General features: G+C 46.9%; 2 protein-coding genes across 3 annotated transcripts; both read right to left on the reverse strand.

The window, feature by feature from the left end:
- Positions 1 to 207: 207 nt before the first annotated feature.
- On the reverse strand, positions 208 to 3,183 carry umps (uridine monophosphate synthetase). Its single transcript, XM_088383037.1, has 10 exons — positions 2,944 to 3,183; positions 2,448 to 2,601; positions 2,260 to 2,384; positions 2,010 to 2,197; positions 1,840 to 1,937; positions 1,604 to 1,764; positions 1,414 to 1,531; positions 1,168 to 1,343; positions 976 to 1,090; positions 208 to 822 (listed from the first exon to the last, which is right to left on the reverse strand). The coding sequence occupies exons 1-10, from the start codon at positions 3,091 to 3,093 to the stop codon at positions 644 to 646; spliced, it is 1,464 nt and encodes a 487-aa protein (XP_088239163.1). The 5' UTR covers positions 3,094 to 3,183; the 3' UTR covers positions 208 to 643.
- A 263-nt stretch (positions 3,184 to 3,446) lies between these two features.
- fn1a (fibronectin 1a) lies at positions 3,447 to 23,632 on the reverse strand. 2 transcript variants are annotated; one of them, XM_088383036.1, is made up of 50 exons: positions 23,540 to 23,632; positions 23,018 to 23,167; positions 22,316 to 22,441; positions 22,061 to 22,198; positions 21,644 to 21,775; positions 21,354 to 21,491; positions 20,658 to 20,816; positions 20,131 to 20,322; positions 19,820 to 20,002; positions 19,572 to 19,748; positions 17,555 to 17,710; positions 17,130 to 17,258; positions 16,882 to 17,025; positions 14,765 to 14,886; positions 14,519 to 14,687; positions 14,233 to 14,418; positions 14,028 to 14,153; positions 13,860 to 13,949; positions 13,600 to 13,794; positions 12,641 to 12,919; positions 12,291 to 12,554; positions 12,114 to 12,208; positions 11,708 to 11,876; positions 11,548 to 11,634; positions 11,281 to 11,472; positions 10,576 to 10,848; positions 10,380 to 10,494; positions 10,218 to 10,294; positions 10,046 to 10,135; positions 9,690 to 9,956; positions 9,496 to 9,612; positions 9,216 to 9,380; positions 8,990 to 9,145; positions 8,798 to 8,911; positions 8,456 to 8,725; positions 8,111 to 8,322; positions 7,929 to 8,016; positions 7,593 to 7,775; positions 7,396 to 7,485; positions 7,108 to 7,299; positions 6,929 to 7,018; positions 6,560 to 6,668; positions 6,237 to 6,456; positions 5,997 to 6,167; positions 5,778 to 5,916; positions 5,525 to 5,692; positions 4,773 to 4,898; positions 4,594 to 4,700; positions 4,391 to 4,510; positions 3,447 to 4,319 (listed from the first exon to the last, which is right to left on the reverse strand). In XM_088383036.1, exons 2-50 carry the CDS (start codon positions 23,148 to 23,150, stop codon positions 4,251 to 4,253), a joined length of 7,509 nt encoding a protein of 2,502 aa, XP_088239162.1. In that variant the 5' UTR covers positions 23,151 to 23,167; positions 23,540 to 23,632; the 3' UTR covers positions 3,447 to 4,250. The 2 variants fall into 2 exon arrangements, with proteins under 2 accessions (XP_088239162.1, XP_088239161.1); XM_088383035.1 differs by lacking the exon at positions 23,540 to 23,632 and having other exon boundaries at positions 23,018 to 23,275.
- Between the last annotated feature and the right edge of the window lie 260 nt (positions 23,633 to 23,892).

Raw genomic sequence — 23,892 nt, forward strand, 5'->3', positions numbered from 1 at the left:
CCGACCCAAGCGTCGAAACAAAACGGTCCATCAGCATTAATGGAGAAATGTATTTACATTTCTATTTTGTTTCTATTCTCGTATCTGCCAAAATGACAAGTAACTTTTGCACTCCTTGTTTGCTTTTCGAATCATCATAGGGTCATTTTCAACGGACTCGCTTTTTGAAGGTAAACTTTTCATTGATACATTCCACACGTCAGCATGTACAGCGTCACTATTTTAATCAACCTATTCATGGTTTTGAAAAACAAATGAGACACAAACATTTTACACGAATAGAATTCACATTTGGACCGGCAATGAATGTAGCTGGTTTAAAAAACAAAACATAACTGACACTCCAAATACACAACTCACATGAATTATGATTAAACAAAGACATTATTTGTGCAGATTGATAGTGTTCGTTCGGAGGACTGTAAACTAGTCTGTACATCCAGTAAGCAAGACCAGCAGAATGGATGAAACTACTGATAAAGCAAAGGAATAAAAAAAAGTGCAGCATGGTCCAAATAAGTTCCGGCAGTGTCAGAGCACCCATAACAAAAAGATCAGATATGAAATGTTGAATGTAGGAAGCGGGTATCTCTATTTTGAGCTTTAGCTTGACAAAAAAAAAAATCTCCTTCGCGTTGAGCTCCTATTGATGATTGGTCCCCATCCTGCGCGTGTACGCCTCCCAGCCCGACTTCCTGTAAGCCTCGGCGGCGTGCAGCCTATCGGGGGCCTCCAGGATCCCGCGTCCAACGATGATGACATCAGAGCTCTTGTTGTATATCACCTCCTCTGGCGTGGTGTACTGTTGGCCCAAGACGTCGCCTATGTGCAGCAGGAAGAAGAACAATGAGTCAGCTGGCAACGGGATGAGAAATCTATACATTTTAGAACCACAGCGCCACCTTCTGTTGATGTGTAATTACTACATCGGCTCCAGTGAAGCAAGTTTCGTGGCTCATACATGGAATTACACACCTCCAGCCTGCATCCGCACGCCAGGGCTCATGTGGATGAACTCGGGCCGCTTTGTGACCTTGGAACCGCAGATGAAGCCGATGACAAAGTCGGAATGCTCCTCGGCCATTTTCACCTGTCAAGACGCACATCTGAGTGATACTTGCACAATCACAATCGACATTTTTTTTTTTGAGAGCGAGCGACATTTACCGCGGCTTTGGTGTAGTCGCCTGTGGCAAGCGAGCCCCGCGAGCTCATCTGCGCGATGAGAAGACATCCTCGGCCAAGAGGCCGTCCCACAGAAGCCAGGCCGCTCACCACGCCCGATCCCGGCACCGCGTGAGCGTTCACTATGTGGGACCACGACGAGATCCGGTACAAGCCACCTGACAAATGCAGAATAATTATAAAGAGGATTTTTTGAAAAATAAATGTCAGCAGCTTTGCGCTTCTCACCTTCATATTGATGCTTGACCGTATTCCCGATATCGGCGAACTTGCGATCTTCGAAGATGAGGAAGTTGTGCTTGTCGGCAACGGCCTGCAGCTTCTGGGTGAAAGTCTCGGTGTAGTCCTGTTCCAAAACACCACAAACGTCTCGTTAGCTTCCTCTGTACAAATTGTTCCTGGGAGTTTTGGTGACCACCTTCAAGATATCCACGTGGGTCTTCAGTAAGCAGATCTTGGGACCCAGAGTGTCCGCAATCTGGAGCAGCTCCTCACCGCTCGTGACATCCGCAGACACGCAAAGGTTGGATCGCTTCTCCGCCATGATGGTCAGAAGCTTTGACGCCAGAGGGTGAACGTCTGCGGCCGGCACAAAATCAATGTTTTGAATGCTCGTGCTGGATCTGGGCAGGATGTGCTGCCCCGGTGGCCTACTTGGAAGTTTGGCTCTGGCTTCATAGCTCAGCTCCAAGTTCTGCTCCACACGCTGCTTCTTTGAGGCCGGGTCATCATTTCCATTCTTCTCCTTGCATCTGACAAACACAGTAAAATGAGACGGATTGGGAGAAATTCCCAGACGGACAGACATTTTAATTTGGTCGTACTTGAAGGTGTTATTGTCCAAGATGAACTTGCGTACGCTCTGGGCCGTGCGCGCGTCGATGCGTTCGGCGGCTTTGAGCACGTCGAGCATCTTGAACATGGAGATGATGGGGTGGAGCCGGATGCCCTTGGACGCTAGCATGTCCGCCGCGCCTTGCTCGCGGTCCATCAGCACGATGGCATCTGTCACCTGTAGCATGGTTCAGCTTAAGTTTTTTTTCCTACCGCACCTTCAGTTTTGTCCTACCGCACCTTCAGCCCTTCTCGGTGCAGCACTTCAACCGTTTCCAAGATGCTACTGCCACTGGTCACCGTGTCTTCAATGATGAGGCACGTATCTCCCTCTTTGAATGAGCCCTCCACCATACGCTTGGTTCCTAACGGAGACGGAATATTAGGATTTGATTTTCATCCGCAAGTATGAAAATTGGGCCGCCTACCATAGTCCTTGGCCTCCTTGCGCCTGATGAGCATGGGGAGCTCATGCGTGGAGCAGATAATGGTGGCCATTGGCAAGGCCGTGTAGGGGACCCCGCATATCGAATCGAACTGGAGGTTCTCATCTTGAGCTCTCTGGTACATGAGCTTTGACACCTGCAAAGGTCAACAGATAAATGCAAACAGGAGATCATTTTTGCATTGAAGCTAGTTGGAACAAGTTGGAACTGAGCAAAACTGCATAGGGTCTCATTTTAAATGTTTTACTTTCAAAGCGATCGAGTTTTGGATCGATCCGCCCGATTTTGTTAGAGCAACACCACATGCCAAAGGTAAACAAGGACATGGTGAGTAAAGTGAGAGGAAAAAAAACGACAACGTGGACAAAATAACTGTAAAACGGTTATTATGATAACTGTTCTGGATAATCCGAGATATGATCAAGAAACAAGCATTGAGTCCAACTTGACGCACGCGTGGAGTGGTACACGTGTTTACCTGGTTTAAGAGAGCCGGGTGGGACACGAGCACTCTCAGGTCGATATAAATGGGCGTAATCAAGCCACTCTTCAGCTTATACTCGCCAAACTTGACCGCGTTCACATCTTGCAGCTTCAGGATAAACGCGTCCATGCAACTATTGGCCATGTTTGCGTGCCTGAAAAGTTGAGATCCTCTAGCTAACTTGAGACAACAATACAACTTCCGCAAAGCTGGTGCTGGGAAGCCAACTACTTCCGCTTTTGCCCTTTCAACGTAAGAGTATTCAGCGCGAGTACATTTTAACAACGTAACCTATTTTTAAAAGTTGGGATGAATAAGGGGAGAAAAATAATGTCGTTTTTTCCCTCTGGACTCAAACGGTTTGTGCTGTATTAGTCAATTATACGCGTTACTGCCGTAACCATGTCAGTCGTGGTACCAAGACTGACCAATAGGAGGCAGCCTGGTAGCACTGAACTCTATCTCTCTCCCATAAGACAAGAAAAAACAACAGAAAGTTGTATTTGTCAGTTTATTAAAAAGGTCCACAGTAGTTCAGTTCGGCACCAACCATTTTTAAAAAAGTGTACAACCCTGAAATAGCATTGAACAAAATGCCTGAATAAAAAAGGGATAAATAAAAGAAACAAAATAGACAGGAAAATCAAACCATTCAGAAAATAAAATACACCTCACCTCGAAATATTGGTGACATTTTCAAAGGAACGGTTAAACATTTACCTTTTCGGTCAGCCAACTTTGGCTTTTTTATGAAGGGATGAAAATGAAGTGTGCTGCAGACGAGCAAGACGTTGTTGGGTGGCTTTTAATAGCATCTCACAAGTAGCGGTGCTCAACTTTTGCTTTCTTCTTGGCATTCTTGAATATTTATCACAGTTAGATAGCCTCATTGCAAAATAAACGTTTTGCAATACACTCAGACACAAAGTGAACATAATGATATTGTGACATAGCCGGTGCGACTTCTTGGAACATTATTGTGACATTAAGACATGAACGCAAATATAGTAGAAAAAGACCTAGTGCCACAGTATTGTGTTGTGTGTGTGTCTATGTACAGCATGTTTGAATGCATTCTAACTTTGTCTGTGTGTTGGCAGGATTCCAATACAAAAATGTCTGCTTGGACGGAAGAACCAGCAGCAAAATGTTGTCTGGAAGGCAAAGATGCAGTTTACTGGGAAGTCATCTTAAGGCACTAATGTGGTGAAGGCACACATGTGGTAGAAAGGTCTTGCTTTCGTGACAAGAGGAGATGTCCTTCTTGAAGCGGTCTCACATTTCTTTCATTTTCTGATTCTCTACTTTGAGGGGCTTTGGGCGTCGGCGAGCAGTTCGGGACTCAAACATTCAATTGGGCAATGGATGTTCTGGAACGAGAAAAGAACTGGTTGGCTTTTCTACGTTAGCTAGCAGGAGCCTGTTTTGATAAAATACTGACCAGTTTGCGTTGAGCATTTTCTCTGTAGCGGTCAAAGACATCGGGATGGACAGGCTGGAGCAGGTCAGCCTCCACGTGGGTCTGCCCGCCTGGCCTTCGGCAGTTTTCGCAACGCCAGCCCTGAGATTGTTAATATGAAACAAGGTGGAGCTTCAGTTTCCACACGGAGATAAGAATACGCTTTTCATTTAACGACAATGTACCTGTTGTCCGCCGTAGCAAGTGCAGGTGCAAATGGCTCCCAGGTATTCTTTCTGCCACTGGTTTCCAACATGGTACATTTTGCCGTCATCGTAACACGTGGAGTCGTCTGGTGGGGAAAGTACAGATTGTAAATTGACGCAAAGTTTGAGTTCATCTTCCAACCTGAGGCCATACTTACGCGGTTCACATTTGAATTCTCCTTTGCCGTTGCCCAGACAGGTGCAGCTCATCATGTGACCGTTGTCGGCGTGGCGATCCCACTTCTCGCCGATGCGGTAGTTGTTGCCGCCGTCGTGGCACCACTCTGAAGGAGAACGAGATCACGGGAAAGATGGAGCGAGAGGGTTTAAAGATTAACGGGTGTGTTTAAAAATTTGGGGAGATGAAAAGTACAGGTATGAATTTTCCCTCAGTGACACATTTCCCTGGTTCCAGCTCAAGTTTTGTTATATTGTTATGCGAGCTGTTTGTAGCTGGATTAGCCTCGCTTCTCTTTCTGCGCTGTTTCATAAAAATAATTATTTTTAAACGCAGACCAGACACATCAACATGGGCAGACAAACAGAACTGTGCGAAATGACTTTTTCAGAATTCACCACTGCTTGAATTATCATAATGCTCATAAAGTTATCCGATCTATGAATTATTTTGTCCATACTGCCCATGCTGAGAGCGCAAAAGCACGGCTCATAGAATTGTACAATTTTATGGCTTCATTTAAACATAGCTTTTCAGGAATTTATAATACGTCGGAGGAACAATTTGTGATGTTGCTTCCGTAAAAAAGATTTTGTATCATATTTTCAATGATTGCCGTCCTTTTCATAAATTCCTCATTGGTTAAATCACATAGAATGGGGTTTTTTTTCATTCCATGGAGTGCTGCCTGTTAGAAAAGCACGCTGGGATGTTGGTTAATAAGCCACTCACTGGATGAATCACACCTAAAATGGCCGCTGCCCAGACCCAAACAGTGGCACCACAGCTTGAAGCCCGTCTCGGACATGCGCTCCCATTCCGAGCCCACCTCGTGGTACGTGTGCGTGAACGTATCATAGCACACGTCGCGGTTGGTGGAAATGGGGATGTCTCCTGGAACTAAGAGGAAGAACACAAATTGTGATATTCCTACACTGATAGCATTGTGCTCTTCTGTGCAATCACAACATATTTCGGGACATACCTGCATTGCCAACGGTTACAACTTCCTCCAGAACTTTTTCCTTAGCTCCGCCCCTCATGGCCTCCACAACCACATTGTAAGAGGCTCCGGATGTGAGTCCAATCAGAGTGGCGCTGTTAGAAGAGCCAGGAAGACGCATCTGAAGGGGGAAAAAAATGCAATCAGACCATTGGCATCTCCGCTTTTATCTAAAATGTTGCCACCCGGAAGTTTTGTTACCTGAAAACCTCTTTCCTCCATGTCCGTGATGGGGTTACATGACACCTCATACTCGGAGGTGTGCGGGATGGGCTGCCAAGAGATGGTTGTGATGGTCTGCGCTTCTTGGGGCAACTCCGTCTCGTTGTCGGGGAAACCGAAGGCAAGGCCCGGCAGAGGCGTTTCGCTCACCTGCCCCGACGCATCCAACATACCAAATAAGTTCACAGGTCGCGGATAGAAGCGTTGAAAGTAACACACCTTAACCAGGGGCACTCTGTTCCCGTCGGGGCCCGCCACGGGAATGTAGACGAGAGGTTCCCGGAGAATGGGTCTCTGGCCTTCTTTGGGTCCACCGAGGGGGACGTGAAGTCCATTGTTAGGACCGAGGCTCTGATATTCGGTGTAGATGTGCTGGCCCTGCTGACCCGGTCGGCTCTGGCCGCTCGTACCAGCCAAGTGGACATGGTTGGAGTCAAAGCTAAGCACGTTAAAAAAGAAAAAAAATCGGTTTGGGAGAGCTAAGCAACAGTGCTAAATTTCTTTTTGACACAATGTTCTTATGTGGTTTTACACAAGCTTACATTTTGTCATTGAAGGACTCCGGAACGTCCAAGACGTCAGTGGTGGGTCGGTGAGAAACAGGAAGTTGAGGCAGCTCGGGGACCAGTAGAGAATGACTTGGAGCTGGCTCTGCTTGAGCACAATAAAATGTCGAGTCAAAAATGTGCAGTATGTTGCATCCAACTCTGTTTTATGGCAGGCGAGGCAAACAACAGGAAATCCAACAGTTCATAGTTGTGTGAACTGCAGTGAACAGCAACATGTTTTGTCATTGTACAGCCAGTAAATCATTATATGCTTTTAATATGGATATAAAAAGCAACAAAGTAATTTGGAACTGGGGCTTCAGCTGTTCGACTGAATTGTTCGTGTAAGCGGAGTGTACTTACGGGTTCTGGCTTTGCCCATGAGCGGTATGCTTCTCAAAGTATTCTGCAGGGCAACAATCTTAATGACATATTCTGTTCCTGGTTTCAGACCTGTGAGCAGACATTTCACATAAAAAGTCTCTTCCATTTTGTGATCTTTCCATTTGTTTGTGGGTGTGAATTGAAATGGAGTGGCTCACCGGTGATAATGGCGTAGTTCTGGCTGGAGTGGGGTCTGGGAATGACTTCTTGAGGCACAGCCCCGGGCTGCTCGTAGGTTACGTAATAGCCGGTCACGCCCGGGCTGCGAGAACGCTCCCATGAGAAGGAGATGCTGCTGGGGGTCAGCGAAGTAAACTGGATATTGGTGGGAGGGCTGACCACCGGTTTGGCTGAAGAAGATCACGATGAAGACGAGAGAAAGAGTTTTCAACTTGCTCCAATCTTATTTTGGTTGGAGTTAAATGCTACTCTTGAGTGAAGCTTACTTGTGGAGGCAGTGAGGGTAAAAGGTACGCTGCGGCCGTTTCCTTTCAGTGTATAGATGTTGATCTTATAAGTGGTACCAGGCTCGAGTCCTGTAGTGAATTGAAAGGCAAAGTCATGTTAATTTGTCGATTTTTTTTTTCAAAACAAATCATAGATGAAGATTTGTGTGCAAATCTAGCATGTAACAACGGCGTACCCGTGATCGTATACGAGCGCGAGTCACCGCCGATGGTCCTCTGAATGGGAACGAAGCTCGTAGAGGAAGTGGGCGTGGCCTCGACCAGGAAGCCCGAGATTACATCCGTCTTGGAGCGCCAAGTCAGCGTAATGGAGGAGTCGTTGACGTCAGTGAGGCGCACGCGACGAGGGGGACTGATATCTTGGAAAAATAAGGTCGGAGAAACACGGAGAGGAAGACTAAGTTTTTCAGCTTTGGATAAACACAAGAATGCTTTGATTTGACATAACAAAAATAATTAGAAAAAAGTCTTGATTTGATTTGTAGTTGAAATAATGTTTGAAGAAAACTCACTCTCCAGTGTGGTAACCTCTCCTTGGACCGGTCGACTGGTCAAGGAGTTTTTCAAAGCGTACACGTGAACATCATAAGTAGTTGCAACCTAGAAGAAAAAAGAAAAATAGTCATTTATAGCAAAGTCAAAATAACTCTACTTTCACATGTATGAACAGAATGTTGACATTGGAGACATTCACCATGAGTCCGGTGACGTGGGCCTTTGTTGTGTCTGGGGCCAGATTCATCTCCTTGGTGGGTCCGCTCTTGTTTTTAGGGTTTACAACAACACGGTAGCCCGTGAGGCCCGTTTGGCCAGTTAGTCTGTTTTCTTGACCCGGCACGGCCCAGTGCATGGTGAAGGACGTGGGGCCGACCTGCGAGAACTGGAGACTGGTAGGGGGGGAGATTCCTGTGAGGAAAAGAGGGGCAAAACAGTGTCAGGGAGAGCCATGAAAGTCATTTTCAATTTCATTCTAATGTGGGTCAACAAGAAACAGCAGATTAATAACCCAAAACGAGGGCAAATAATGAAAATGTCCCACCTGTAGCTTGAGTTCCAACCAGCGCTGTGCTGGCCGTGTCGTCGTGCAGGGCGATGACCTTCACCGTGTACTCAGTGCCTGGCTGCAGGCCGTAGATAACGGCCGACTCGGCGTCTCCTCTTGGAGAAGGCCGCAGCTCTCGTTCGCCCTCCTCAGAGCTGGAGTACAAGACCCGGTAAGCCGTAACGATTCCGTCGGGACTGTCCCAACTGATCCGCAAAGAAGTGGAGTCGATGTCCGAGAAGGTCAGGTCTTTGGGACGGTCTACATCTAAAAATGAGGGAACGTGTTCATATTGAGTGCCCAATTGCAGGAAAATGGTACAACAAACAGAAGACTTACTTGTTAGCGCGTTCACCACCAATGGAGAACTCTCCCCATCTTGTCCCAGAGCATAAACACTAAAAGTGTACTCCGCCGTTGGCATCAGGCCGGAGAAAGTCATCTCTGTCTGGTCTGGATGAGCAAAGAAAAGACTTTAGAGTGAAGCCAAGTTCACCCAAAAAGAAAACCTGCAAAAAAATGTGACATTACCTGGAGCCACCACTTCAGTGAAAGACGAGCCCTGTCCATTTCTGGGGACCCCGGTCACCCGGTACCCCTTGATTGGACCTTGAGCGGGGCTCCACCTCACCGTGACGCTGTTGTCGTTGACGTCCATCACCTCCATGTCGGAAGGAGAGTCCACCCCTGAAATGACAGATCAGGAACGTTAGAAGTGTGCGTCTTTGTTTTTGATTGTGTTTGCATGCTGGCGTACCGGTTCTGTGCGTGACGTAGATGGGAGTGCTGGATGCCGGGCTGTCTCCTCTGCCGGTTACGGCGTAGACGGTGATGGTGTAGTCGGTACCGGGCTGCAGGTTGGAGATTGTGGTGGTGGACTGAGAGCCAGGCACGGTGAACTCCTTGGGATTGCTGTGGCCTCCTGAATAAAAGAGCCAGAGAAACGCTGATGAAAAGAACTAACGCACATATTGACGGGTAAATAGTAGATAAATCCAGGTTTCGCCAAGATCATCTTTAGGAGGAAATTGCTCTACCTGACTCGCCATGCGTGATCCTGTAGTAGCGCACGGTGACGGGAGGCGAATCCCATCGGATGGTGATGCTGGTGGGGGTGGAGTCGAGAACTTCCAGGTCTGTAGGAGCATCAGAAACTGGAGGCAAAGCATAAAAGCGCACGCTTAGAAGGACAACATTCCAAGACGATGACGAGAAGGACGTGATTACATACTCGTCTTCTGATTGCCACTCAGCGGCAGGCTCTCCTGTGTCCCGCTAACCGCGTAGACGTTCACCAGGTAATCGGTATCCGGGGCCAATCCTGTCAGGGTGAAGTGGTTCCTGGAAGGAGGGAGCCTCTCGTCCTTGGTTCTTCCACCGCTGCTCATCTGGTAACGAATGCGGTAGCCCGTGATTTTGCTCTGGGGAGCCAGCCAGTGAATGGTGAAGGAGGTGGTGAAGATCTCAGAGAAACGGAGCGCGACCGGTGAATCCAGAGCTGAGGAAGGTTGGGAGAGATGCACTACTGTCAAATTCAAATTCTATCGAGACTTCAATGACAAGGAAATGTGCGTCACATCAACTCACTCGTTTTGTGTGTGCCGACAAGGGGCGAGCTCTCTCTCTGCTCGTAAACGCACACCACGCTCACCAGATACTCTGTGTTTGGCAGCAAATCTGTTCACGGGGGAAAAACAATGTTGGAAAATAAAAAACCTTTTCAAGATGTTGTATAATTCTTGCTTTTGTTCCAACTCACTTCTCAACACAACATTGTTCATGGTGCCATCCACACTAGTTTCCGTGAGGTCATCGTCGTCGTTGATGGGATGGTACCTGGAGACAAAACATTATTTGCAGTTAGGCCTAAACTGTGAAAGACAAGCCATGTTTTGATTCGTGCAAACTTTAATGTTCAAACCTAATGAGGAAGTTGTTGATGTCAGCCCTGTTGGGGACGCGTGGCGCGACCCATGTGACCTCCAGAAGGTCTGGTCCAACCTGGCCGAAGCCCAGATCAGTGGGAGCCGGCACAGCTATAAAAAACAGAGCAAACGCAGATCCTCTATTGACATCACACTCAAGCCATCAGAAGTATTGTGAATGCTTTTGCTTACAAGTCTGCTGCGTGAACACGGTAGGCTCACTCTCTCCGTCCTCCGTCACGGTGATCACGCTAATGTCATAGTCGATACCGGGTTCCAAGCCGTAAACCGTATAATGCCCGGTGGTTGGCATAACCATATCTTGGAAGATGGGCACGCTCTCGCCCGCCGCCATCACCGTGATTCTGTAACCAGTGACGGCTGTGGTGTTGAGCGGAGACCAGCGAAGGCTGATGGTGGTGTCGCTAACGTCGTCGAAGCTGAGGTCGGTTAACTGCGGGACCTCTGTGAGAGGACGGTTCCACGGAACACGGGAGAGAACAAGAAAGCACAAAAACAACACCAGACAAACAGAAGAAAGAGTGCAGAAAAGGGGGAAGTGGTTGGCCAGAAAGTGGATGAGTAAAAAGACGAAGAGAAAAAAAGAGGCAAAGGTGAGTCAACTTCCAGTATAGTGAGATACGGTATACTTTATATCCCCCATATCACACTCATGGAAGATATTTGTTATTGCTCTTTGTATAACCCACACAACTATAGCATTCTAGCTAGCATGTGTTATTTATTGAAAGGTAAATGCTAAACACATTCACTTTCAACTTGAGAGTAAAAAAAAAAAGCTTTGCTCAGCAGGAGGGGATGACAAGATAACACAATGCTGACTCTCAGATCTGTCAAATGTGGTTCCCATTAAATTCTAATACCCGCCGAGCTCACCTGGAGTGATGGTTGTTGATATGGGAGCGCTCTCCATGTCGTCCTTGACGGTAAAAACGCTGATGTTGTACTCCACCCCTGGACGGAGGTTCTCGAGGGTGCAAGAGTTCTCTCCGGCCTGCACAAACTCCTCCACGCTGTTTCCTTGCTGCCCATTGGTGGGAGCGCACGTCACTCTATAGCCGGTGATGTCTTGGGGCGAAGAAAAACGCAGCGCATTAACAATTAATTTTTTTCCATGCGCGTTTTTTTTTTTCGTGTGTTTACCTGGCGTATTTGCTCCATTCCACTGGACTGTAATATCGCCATTGCCCGAGTTTGAGTCCAGGTGGAGCTCAGTGGGAGGTGACAGAGCTGGAGAGAAAAGTCAAATAAACCTTCGAGTCAGACGGAAGAGGGAATCTAATATTTAGTGGCTTCCACTCACGTGTGACCACACGGCGCGTGATGGGGGTTCCTTGTTCTTGGCCGTGGATGACTGGTTGCACACTGTAGGTATATTCCACGCCGGGAGTCAGACCGGATACATAAATGCTTCCTGAGTCTGAGGTCACATCTCGAGGGGCTTCTCCGCCCTGACTGGGACGCACTGTCAACTGAGATAAATGAACGCGTGGTCAGCACGGCTCAGAAAAGCGGTAGTACACAGGAGGCAAAGGTCAGCCAGGGGCCAAAGTTTTCCCAAGTGCTGCGCATTTTCATCGCTCGTGTGACATATTTGGACTAAATCCGATCATTCCCAGAGGTCTGTGGTTCGAAAGGGATGGCTGCTCTCTTCAACCTTCCGTAATGGAAAACATTTGAATTTACAATTTGAATTTGCTCCAGCAAACCTTGTAGCTGACGTGTGGCACAGGAGTCCAAGAGATGATAATAGAAGTGTCGGTAACGTCAGTGCTGAAGTGGGGAGCGTTGCCCATTGGTGGATCTACAAGCACAAAAAGCAAGTTTGGGTCATTTTTATTGCGTCACAAGAACATTTGGTCGCCAATAGCCATCTTGGCACTTACTAGTGTTGAAGACGGCTGTCTCTCCTTCACTCAGCGTGTTGTCTTGCTCTGAGTGGAGCGTCACCGTGTACATTGTATCTGGCTTCAGGTTGAGGAGGGTGTACTGGGTGAGCCGAGCCGGCAGGCGAAGTTGCTTCGGGTTGGACCCCTCGACGATCAGGAAGAGACGGTATCCGCTAATTTTGGCTCGTGGGGCGAACCACAGAACCACTGCGCTGTCCTCTGTCACGTTGGAAAAGTGGATATCTGTTGGCGCGTCGGGCTCTGCGGAGTAAAAATCGTTTGGGCGTTTGTTAGTAACTTGTTTGATGACACAAACACGCGTGTTTTGCTAAATGTGTCATCCTCACTTGTGGTGTGCTCCCCGATAAGCGGAATGCTCTCCTCTCCGTTGTGAATGGTGTAGACGTTGAAGCGGTAAAGCGTTCCGGGCTGGAGGTGGGTCACCTCAATGTACGAGTTTTGGCTGATGGGTAGCGTCATCTCTCTTTGAGGGGAGCCAGACGCGTCCACCGGGATCACCGTGACCCGGTAACCCGAGACGTCGCCGGCTGGCCCGGACCAAGTCAGAACGATTTTCTTATCTGATACCTCGTAAAACTGCAGGTCTGTCGGGGAGGCAACTTCCTCTGTGGACAAACGAAAGACACCCGGTGTTAGGCTTTAACAAGACAGAATAAAAAAAAAAAAAATTGGGTTGTAAAATGAACCAGATAGCCTTCCAATCCCAAAACTATGTTAAAGGTTAAGAGTTTGAATCAAATCAGGTAATGGTTTCTGACAGTCGACAAATTGAAAAAAAACCCCACAATTTGTCCACTTGCCATTTGTGCATCTGTGATAACAGATTGGGATTCCAAAAACAGCAGTGCTCTCTCAACCAGGTCCCACATCTTTATTCCATCACACAGGTTATGCAAACACATTCACACATTCGCATTTGGAGCATCTGCTCGACCACATGTTGGGCTTGGCAGCGGAGTGGAAAATGTTACGTACTTGCAGTCGATCAGAACAAAAGCGCACCAGCTGCTTCAATTTCAATTTTTAATTTACTCGATTAGGTCAAGGAAATATAAATTATAAAGGTGGCTGGGAGGTTTCCAAACTCAGACATAAATAGGTCATAAGATTCAATGGAGTGATGGATGATTAGAAGTAAGGAGAACCTCAAGTATCTCTAAAGTGAAAATAAATATTAGCATGAATATCGAAATATTATGACACTAAAATAAATTCATGATGATGATACGCTGACAAGGAAAATAATCATTCTAAGACTTTTAATGACTTTTTAGTGATTGCACACCTGGCAGAGGATCTCCGGCAGTGTTGACCTGCACAAAAATGGGCTCGCTCTCCAAGCTGTCCTCCACGGCGTAGATGCTAATGTTGTACAATTTGCCCGGCCGCAGATCACTCAGAGTCACAGACGTTGCCGTGTCAGGAAGAGTCAGCTCGGTGCTTTCGCCTTCCACCGATGGCGTGTAGACGACTCGATAGCCTGTGAATAAAACAAAGGGGTTGAAGGGTTGCTCATCGGCGTGATCATCGTGCCAGTTGTCGTACCGGTGATGGGAGCTAGCGGTTTATCCCAGCTAATCACAATCGAGGTTTCTCCAATATCCTCCACTTCGTGCTCAGCGGGGGCGTCGGGAGCTGCGACATGGAAAAAATGTCGTGTTAGATATTTCCTTGGCTTTGAGGTGTCTTCAAAGCAATTTTGTATGCACTCACCGGTGGTTTGTGAAGTGGAAAGAATGAGGTTGTCGCCGCCATCTGTCACCTCGTAGACGTTAACCGTGTACTTCCTCCCTGGTAGGAGGTCGTTGATGTTCACTGATGTAGTTGTGCGGGGCAGGTCTGACCAGAACGTACACAAACACGTTAAATATTTGGTCAATAAAATATTTGTATATGAAATGCGAGTTGCTGCGTTTACCGAGAACCAACGGCTCCCTCGTGCTCTGTCCCTGCTCGCTGAGTTCGTACTCGACTCGAAAACCGGACACCGTGTCGGAGGCCGACACCCAAGAGATGACGAAGCTGCTGGAAGTGATTTCTGTCACCGACTCGGAGGTGTCCACCACGGGTGGCGGTTGGGTGGTCTCGCCTTGTGTTGTGGCCACTGAAAAAGAAAAGCACACAAAAAAACATTTCCATATTTTGAAATCGTTTGTTTTGGCATTCATTATTTCACGCAGCGGACATGGACGCTCTTGACTCACATGATCCATAATGTGTGGTGAAGTCAAAGCGTGTGATCTCCTGCTGTCCGAAGCGCAGCACGCTGATCAGCTGACCTTCGTAGGTGATGCCCGGTTTAAGTCCGGAGATGGTGTAGGAGTGAAGATGACCGGGGATCATCACCTCCTTCCACGCGTTGTGGCTATTTTTCTTCCAAAAGGAAAACAATGTTGTGCTCTCAATGTTTCCACAAGCGCCGCGACAACAAAGTTCCGACCAAAACTCACCACTCTCCATTTGAGGATGTATTGGCTGATGTGAGCGGAGGGTGGGGCGTTCCATTGAATGGGATGCGAGTTGGGTTGGTTGGCGGATTCGGTTATGATCACCTGCACAGGACGCTGACCGCCTAGGAAAGATGGCACCAACGCAAACGTAAAGACAACTGGCCTGTCAAAATGTGATGACAGGAGTTCAAAGGTCGCGATCGTCCAACTTCGATAGCAGACGACCAAATATAAATAAACAAGAGCTCACTAATCTCCCCCGCAAAAAGTTTTGCGGGAAGGATTCTTCCAGGAAAAAAAAAAAAGAATCGCATGGAACTGTTAGATTCCGGCCTGGACCTCAGCAGGCATATGGGAGAAAACTCGACTATCTCTCTACCAGCTACTCAATGACCAGAGATTAGAAAAAAAACAGTCTGCTGATCTCACATTTGGACTATTGTCTAAATCTGTCTCATTCTAATTAAAGACCATATGGCCAGAAAAACATTTTCAGTTCACAATTCCTGTGATTGTGTGGCGACCGGTCCAGAGTGTTCCCAGCCTGTCGACACTCGAGGACAAGCACAATAGAAAATGGGCTCGTCAAAATGCTATCTAGCAAGTGATTATTTGATCTCCCGGGTGTTAAAACACCACACCCATCGTAAGTACGTCCAAATGCGCTAATACGAAACCATTTCAAACCGCTGAGGCATTCTGCCGAAAACCATTCAGCATCTGCCCCACATCTGTGCAAACAACTTCCCCGATGGCCTCAAGTACTCGAATGTCGTTTTTTTTTTTTTTTGCCGGCTGACTGGAGTTTCCGCTTAAAAATTTATTATGTCATCACTAACAAAACTGTACATTTCGGTAGTAGGAAAAGTAAGTCTATAAAAAGAGTATCATTGATGAAACCTAACATGTTTCCTGTTCGGGAAACAAAAAAAAAGGCTTACAACAAAAGCTGAGTGTCGAGCAGACCCCACATAAGCTTTGTTGATAGAAACCGGTAGCTTCTGTAAAGAACTGAGGCCGCTGACCGCTTTTCCAAACAGCAGAGCTGTAATCAAGGTTTCCCGGCAAGTGGCTCGGTTAACCAGACGTGCTCGTAGATACGCAGACCTCAAAAACAATCTGGGAGCCATTAAAGAGCGTTGCGGAGCCACAGGCCACTGACGAGTGAAGGGCGGATTCCGCCGAATCCCGTGTGGCACACATCATCGATGCTAATGTCACATATGTATACTAAGAGTGACTGTATGTTCTGGATATTTTTCAAATACGTGAAGCTTTATTTTATGAATAAAAATAAGTGAGAGAGTTCAATCTGAGTCAGAAGAGCAATTAAAGCAAAAAGGCTTTTAAAGGATCTTATCATAACGAAGCTCAGTGAGCATTCCCACCGGGCTTTCCTTTTTTTACCTTTTATGGTTGTGCCCTGACTTGGAGCCCAGACTTCACTCTCACTTTTAAAATCTCACCGTTGTATGGCACACACACACTTGCACGAACCACAGCTGGTTGCTATTATGGCCAGTTACAGCTGAAACGTCCCATGCATTTTTTTTTTTCCAATCTCTTGTCAACCTGCTTAACCAAGAGTAAACGCTCTATAAAGTAGAACTCACCCAATTTATTTTGGCTAACGTTCATAAATTAGCGGTTTAGCTTCACGGCAAACGGCGTGCAATGATGCACATGCTTAACCACATCTAAAACTCTCCGACATGTTTGCTGCAATTAGAAAATCAGTGAATGTAATTGTAAAAATGTAAATTGGGTTGTGTGCGTGACACGCTTGCACGCTAGCGTTTTGTACAGCTGTGTTAAAGGCGAAGGGGAAGTGCCACATGCTGGCCGGAACAAAGGCTCCGAATGTGCCTGTGCGTGTGTTTGGGGGGGTGGGGGGGAGTTTGGGGGTTGCAGGGGAGTAACTCACACCCCACCAATCTCATTCTGTCACACATCAAAGTCAAGACTTTTAGACGTGATTTATGACACTTTCAATGTTTGCATTCTGGAAATAATACCTTTGAAAAGAGAGTGACCTTACCTTTAAAAAGATAGTAACCAAAGTTTTTAAATAAGCATCACTTGGCTAGAGTCAGTCGAGAATGAGAAGTTTGTCTTACCAGGATAGGACTGCTGGGGCTCGCAGCTGAGTTCTCCAATGCCGTTACCATAGCAATAGCACTTGTACATGATCCCATGGATGACTTTGTCCCAAGACTCGCCAATCTGGTAGAAGGCTCGTGTTTCTGGCTCCTGGCACTGGTCTGTGGGCAGGCACATTATTCTTCTTTGTATACATGGATGACCTCCATATTTGCTCTGCTCCATTTTGCATTGCTGAAACTTTTGCAAGACAACTTCAACCCACCGATAGCGTCGCACTTCCAGCGGCCTCGCCCCTGTCCAAAACAGGTGCAGTTCATCGCGTAGCCTTCTTCATGTTGCTTGGTGAAGGTCTGGTTCACTTCATAGGTCAGAGTATCCACAATACACTGGTCTGAAAAAAAACAAAAAAACAAAGGGCTGCTGTCAAAAAAGACATGCAAGGACATGATGTCGACCAAATGAAATGTCTTTCACGGCCGGTGAACATCTGGTGTGTGTGTGGTGCAGGTGCAACTGGAAACCCGTAAAGCACAGGTGTGAGTGCTCAGCTTTGACCTTCTGACATGCAGCTCATTAAACGTCACTCGCGACCTTTCAACTTGTCACTCATGCGTGATCAATATTGCTCTCCAATGTGACAACACGCAGAGAAGGTCCAATTTAGTGGTCGGCCCGCACAGCGCATACCTTTAAGCTGGGAGTAGGCGACGCAGCTCCATTCCCCTCGGCCGTTGCCCACACAGGTACAGCGCATCATGTGATCCAACACATCATGGCGTTTGTCCCACTGGTCCCCCACGCGGTACATGACCCCCTCGCTGGAGGTACAAACTTCTTCATGGGCTGGAAGACACGAGCGAAAAAGCAGAATGCTGATTAGCCGGCTAAGGGCCAGAAAACATCTGCGTTGTAATGACCAAAAAGCGGAAACATGTGCCTGTTTGGGAAGGATGGTGTGTGTTCCACATGTGGTCTTCATTAAAGGGAGATAGTTAAAGAGTACGTTTGCGTTGACGACACACATCTTAATAGCGATGTGTGAATATGATCAAGCTGTCTTACAAGTTTAACGCTAGTTTTGGACTATTTTTCAATGTCACCAGGTAGGAAAATAATTTGTTAATTTAAAATGGCTGTGAAACCCCGCAATGCTGCCATCGTGCTTGAATTGCCTTAAGTGCAGGATGCTGGCGTGCTATCTAAAAATCATAGCGTGGAAGACATCGCGCCAGAATTGTTTGCTTCAGTCTAAACAACCGAGGCTACAGCATCACGTCAGCGGGTGGAGATACGTTGATAGCCGTCCATCTGCTGTGTTGGAATGCAGACGTGAGATAGACCTGCACCATGTCAGTCCAGACCACCTGGCCTCCAAAAAGGGCGCGTTGATGTGAGTCTAAATGAAAAATGATTGATGGGGAGAGGTTTGGTTTGTTTTTCTTTCAAGTGCTTCTCCAGGAAAGCGTGCACCACCACAGCACTTTGGCTTGAAATTCAATTGCGCAAGGCATGTCAAGCTACACCTTTCCCGTGAGCTAAAAATGTGACTGAAAGGCTATTTTTAAATATATGAAAAGATTCAGATGATCCCATTTTTCCAATGTATTGAGTAAATATGGACGAGTACTTGATGCAAATCGTTCCTGATGGCGCCAAAGTGTTTCCAAAAGAACACATGGCTGACACAACGTTAACCTTTACAACACAGCAAAAAAAAAAAGAGGAGGAGGTGTTGAGACTCTTTTTAGCATTCCCCATTAACATCTCAATTACAATGTTTATTTTGACAGTCTTTGTTAAGTCATTAAAGTGGGAATCAAAGGCCCCCTGGTGCGCAGAGGCAACCACTCACCCCCCTCTTAAATCCTTGACAGGCTGTTTTCTTAACAACGGGGTGTTGGCCAAACTTGGGCCCCAAGATTTATAGAAAAGCTTCACAGGAAAATATAACACTAAATTGAGTTATCGTATTATCCACTTGAGATGCGGATACACTTGTAGTCTTTTTAAAACGAGATTACAAAAGTGAAGTTATTCGCAACGTCGCAGATGTTTCCAGCGTCTTTACGGTCCCGCTGCCAAACTATTTTATCTCCCATCTGCCAACTTTGAAGTTCAGGGAGCTTTTGATGTTGGCTAGGATGATATCGCTCAAAAAGATTTGTTTGGGATTCGCTCGCCTTGTTCTCAGAGGATACAGTTTCATTGAGACGCCACGTCCGAGTCGAGGGAACTCGTGGTTGGAAACTTTCGTTTTTTGTGTGGCTTGCATCATCGGTACTTCAGACGTCAGTAACCCCCCTGGTGTTTGATTGCCTTCAGCGCCTTTTGTTGCCTGCCGAGCTCTAACTGACACCAATTCAACAAAACAACACTTCCCTTACACGCCAAATGACTTCAATTTGCCTCGGGCAAGGCGTCAAAGCCGAAAACAAGATTCAGTCAAGTCCTTTTACCGCCACGCTGTTACGAGCTTACATGCTAATTGAGTTAGCCGTCACCTTTTTGAGACAGTGTTTACCGTCTGGGGGCATGATTGGAATTAGATCCGCTGATATCTGGCTTGCAGACTTCGCGAAGCATTTGGATTTACGATCGAGGCGCCTTTCAACGTGTCTTTGATTGCCTCTCCTTCGCGGCGATGAAACGATTCCAGCCCGAGCAGCTGCGTTTTGCTTCTCGTCCACACAACACTCCCACTTACCCGCCATGGGGCAGAATCCAAAGCGCTGCTCGCCGTCATAGTTTGTCGTGGTGCCGCACCACTTCATGCCGTCTCTGCGTCCGTCTGCGGTGCAGTCGGTGTAGTTCCGTCCGTTGTACAGGTAGGGGAATTGGCACAGAGCGCCGTTTGAATTGCCGCCCCTCGTCGCCACGATGACTAGGAAGGGAGACAACAACGTTTGTCTCCGGCTCCTCGGTGGCTTCAAATTGCTGCAAATGTTGGCTCACCGTTCTTTTCCGTGCAGAAAGAATACTTTTGCTCCGTCTCAAAGTCAGAAGAAATGGAACACCACAGCTGGCCATCAGCGCGTCCATCTGAGGTGCAAGCGTGGTAGGTCTTGCCCTTGTAGACAAAGGGGAACACACAAGGCTGACCTCCCGAGTTGCCCCCGTACACCGGAGCCGGGCCATCTGGATGAAAACACAATGTTTGAGACCCCGTGAAGTGACCTTGTGAACTTATTGTGACACAAACTTTTCTTATTTCACTTTGGAGTGACTCCCACTTATAAAAGGAGAGTGAGACAAGCAAAACGTACCCCACTGTTCACAGCTGACGCCATTGGCCAAACAGGTACACATCATCTGTTTGGTTCCTTGACTCCTCAGCCAGCGCTGACCGACAAAATAGGACAGTCCGGAGTCAGTGCGACAGGGTCCCTCTTGCGGAAGCTCGGGAACGGGCTGGTAAACGGCCGGCTGGATATTCGTGATCACGCGAGAGCCGGTGCCTGAAATAGAACGTGGGAATTAGGTCAGGGGGCAAGAAACCATGTGACTGTCCTTTATTAACTTAGATTTTGGGGAGAGAGCATTTCCTTCAACATCTTGAGGCACATTTTTCTCTGCTGAGTGCTGCTCTCCTGTCTTCAATTTTTTTTCACGTCTGTGTTCCTCATGAGGTCATGATGGTGAGTTACATATCTTTCTCACGTCAACACTTGGCTCTTCCCCTGCTTCGACACGTCTGTCCCTGTTAAACATTATTCTCTCTGCACGGTGAGCAGGAGTGGGGCGCAAAAAAAAAAAGAAAAAAGAAAAACAGATGGATATCGTCAGTTCTCACCCAAGCCAGTCGTGTGAAGTGAGGCATGTCTCTCGCACTTCCATTCGCCACGGCCGTTCCCGGTGCACAGACATTGGAGAAGGTTGCCTCTGGCGTCAGTCTTTGTCCACGTGTCGCCGATCCGGTACGAGCTCAGAGTATCTTGGTCATTACAACGATCTAGAAAAAAAATGCAAATATTTCATCATAATCTTGTAATCGTTGTTCATTGTGAAACCTGGCTTTACTTTAGATTGGGCGCAGGATGGAGGCCTGTTTGTCATTTTTGAAATATTACATTCATGTAATGATGTCATTTATACAAGAATCTACAAAATATTCAATCCGGTGAGTGTAAACGCCCAGCAGAAACCGTTTTTGCCATTTGAAAGACAGCATGTGATTAGATACATGTGACGAGCTCTACAATAACCAGCAGTAATGACATTTTTCAGCTCGTGTGACGCACATTCGGGCCTTCGCAGCTTGCTCCTAATGAAAGTGGCAAATGTAACATGACACTACAAAAGCGCCTGTGTATACTCTTACAAAACAAAACGGCAAAAGACAAAGACGAGTTTGATCGCACAGAGTCAAAATGGGAACATTCCCATTTACTAGGAAAGAGTTCTCGGGATGTCACAAGCAACTCATCAAAAGTTAATACTGAAAAATGAAGTGTTGCCATTCTTTATGAGCGAGTCGAGGGTCTCTTACTTCTGGAGGTGCACGTTATGCGGCCACTTCCTTCTCCCAGGCAGGTGCAGTCCACAACCATCCATCCCTGGTAGGGCTTCTCCCACGTTTCCCCAACAACATAGGATGTCCCCGCCGTGTTGTCATAGCAACGCTCAGCTGCAGGACACACACACAGTGGGCCTCATATTATAACAATATTATTGTTTAGAACAGAACACGGCAGTGTTCAGACACTAACGCATCATCTTCCATGTTATCATACAGTTAGTCAGCCAGTGTGTGTGTTTGTGTGTGTGTGTATGACTCACCAACAGGCTTGCAGGTCCATTCTCCTTTGCCGTTCCCCAGACAGACGCACTCCAGCATGTAGCCTCCTGTCTCGTGAGGTCTCCTCCAGGTGTCTCCGATTTTATATGAAGCACCGTCCTCATGACAACGATCTAGTCAGACAGGGGGGGCCGGTGTGTGTCACTCGTACCAAAAAAAGAAAGACTCGACATTTGTGCCATTTTTTAACCGCACGGCTAAGTGGAAGCAGCTGCACGTCAGCGTAACTACACCACACACTATAAAAAATGATAGTAAAACACGGGATTTTTTTGCTTCATCCTGTGTGAGGTCTCCAATAATTAAAAAATCGGTCAAGTTGTTAAAAACCGCTGAGCCGGAACATGGTGGTGTGAATAATTAATGGCGGCACTTCCTGTGGAAGTTTTCCAACTCACTGGCAATGGTGCAGCTGATTTTGCCCCTGCCAGATCCGATGCAGGTACAATCCCAAATCATGCCATCCTTGGGTCTCTCATAGGTTTCTCCCACAGTGTAGTACTGCTGGTTGATCTTATCATGACATCTTTCTTCAACTGAAGGGAGGGGAACGGGACACAAGAGGAGCTGTTTGTTTTGTCTCAGACAGCGAGATAAATAAAGACAAGACTTGCTGATAAAATAACACAGCAGGCACACACATGCTAACTCACCTTCGGGCTTGCTTACACACTTAATTCCGGCGACTCCGTTGCAAGTGCACACCAGAGTGCTGCCCAAGTACTGCCGCTCCCACTGGTCGTTAATGTTGTAGAAATGACCGTTCTCTATGCAGCCATCTGGTAGGGGCACGAGAAGAAAGCAGGTAAAACAATGCTGGGAGGCTGCTACAAGCTGGAAGCAATAAGCGGACGTTGGAAAAAAAAAGGGAAAAGTCCATCTGTCTGCAATGTGAGTGGAAAATACGCTCGCGCCATACGCAATGTTAAACACTATACCTGGTGCTGTGGAAACAAACTTCTAATGCACCGTTAATTAGGTGAAAATCATTTTTAACCAGACAAGACAATCTTGTCTGTGAATGTTATCCAAAAAGTTCCCTGACAGTAATGAATCATTTGTAACTGGGACAACAATACTTAAAAAAAGTCATTTTATTGTGAGATAAAACTCTCCATTGTCTGCGGAGGTATCTCAAGATGTGTTAACTCGAATTTAAAAGGAGCCCCAGTAACAAATTATTTTGCACAACCGCTTTTCCACTTTTGATCTAATGCCACCCACCACCAGTTGGCTTTGTTCACAGTCTCCATCTCCCATTAACACCACAGTTGTTCATCTTCCTTGTGAAATCGTTACATGGATGCAAATGACTTAATTCATATGTGAGCAGACTGGAAAAAGCCCAAACTTACCCTGGGACACCGAGGGGACGTGATGCTGCTGCGCCTGTCTTCGGTTCTTGTGGTTCCCCTTGGGCATGCAGTGCACTGCGGTCCCGATGCACAATGCAAGCAGCACCCTGGCGGGTATGCTTCTACCGGACATGCTTTGCAAATGTTGTCCTGAAAAGTCACCAGAGACGGAGAAGAAAGTGGACTCCCAGTACAGCAGAATTCGGCGAGCACGGTCTGCCCCTCTGCGGTGCGCGGCCCCAGTGTGCAGGTTAGCGGAGAGTGGGAGTGATTTATCTCACTGGGCATGGCTGAGTCGCAACCGGACGCAGGAGGGAGGAGGTTCGAACAGGAGACCGACAACCCACGCGCACGCAATGAGGGGGAACATTTCCATAGTGACTTACTCAAAATTCGTATCACGGAGACTCGTTTTTGCTTTCAGGCAGAGGGAAAAAGTTAGTTAAACGGAGCGATAATTAACGTTCGAATTCAACAAATTCATACCCAAAAAGCTTCTTATAAATGAAAATGTTCTCCCACCATCAATTCTCAAGTTGTAGAATCAGCACAAACGCATTTGTCAGGAAAACTTAACGGCGAAGACTGTGCCGATGAATAGCAACCTTGCTAGCTAGGGTGTTTAATTGATTTATTTCTGGTCACGTGACAACTTAAGCGGGAAATTTGTTGCTAGGTAGAAATTCTACAGTTACTCAAAGTCAATTAAAAAAAACTAGCATATGTATGGGTGCATGTGGATGTTATTTAATCAAATCTGACCTAAGTAAAGCACCTCTGAATGGATGGATGGATTTTGACTTATATAACTTTAGACAGTACAATGTTACATGATAGGCTATAAAAAAAAAAAACTCACTGAAGGACACTGCTGT

Source organism: Syngnathus floridae, chromosome 8, assembly GCF_059516105.1.
Source record: "Syngnathus floridae isolate MCC-2025c chromosome 8, RoL_Sflo_1.0, whole genome shotgun sequence".
NCBI classification, from domain to species: domain Eukaryota; kingdom Metazoa; phylum Chordata; class Actinopteri; order Syngnathiformes; family Syngnathidae; genus Syngnathus; species Syngnathus floridae.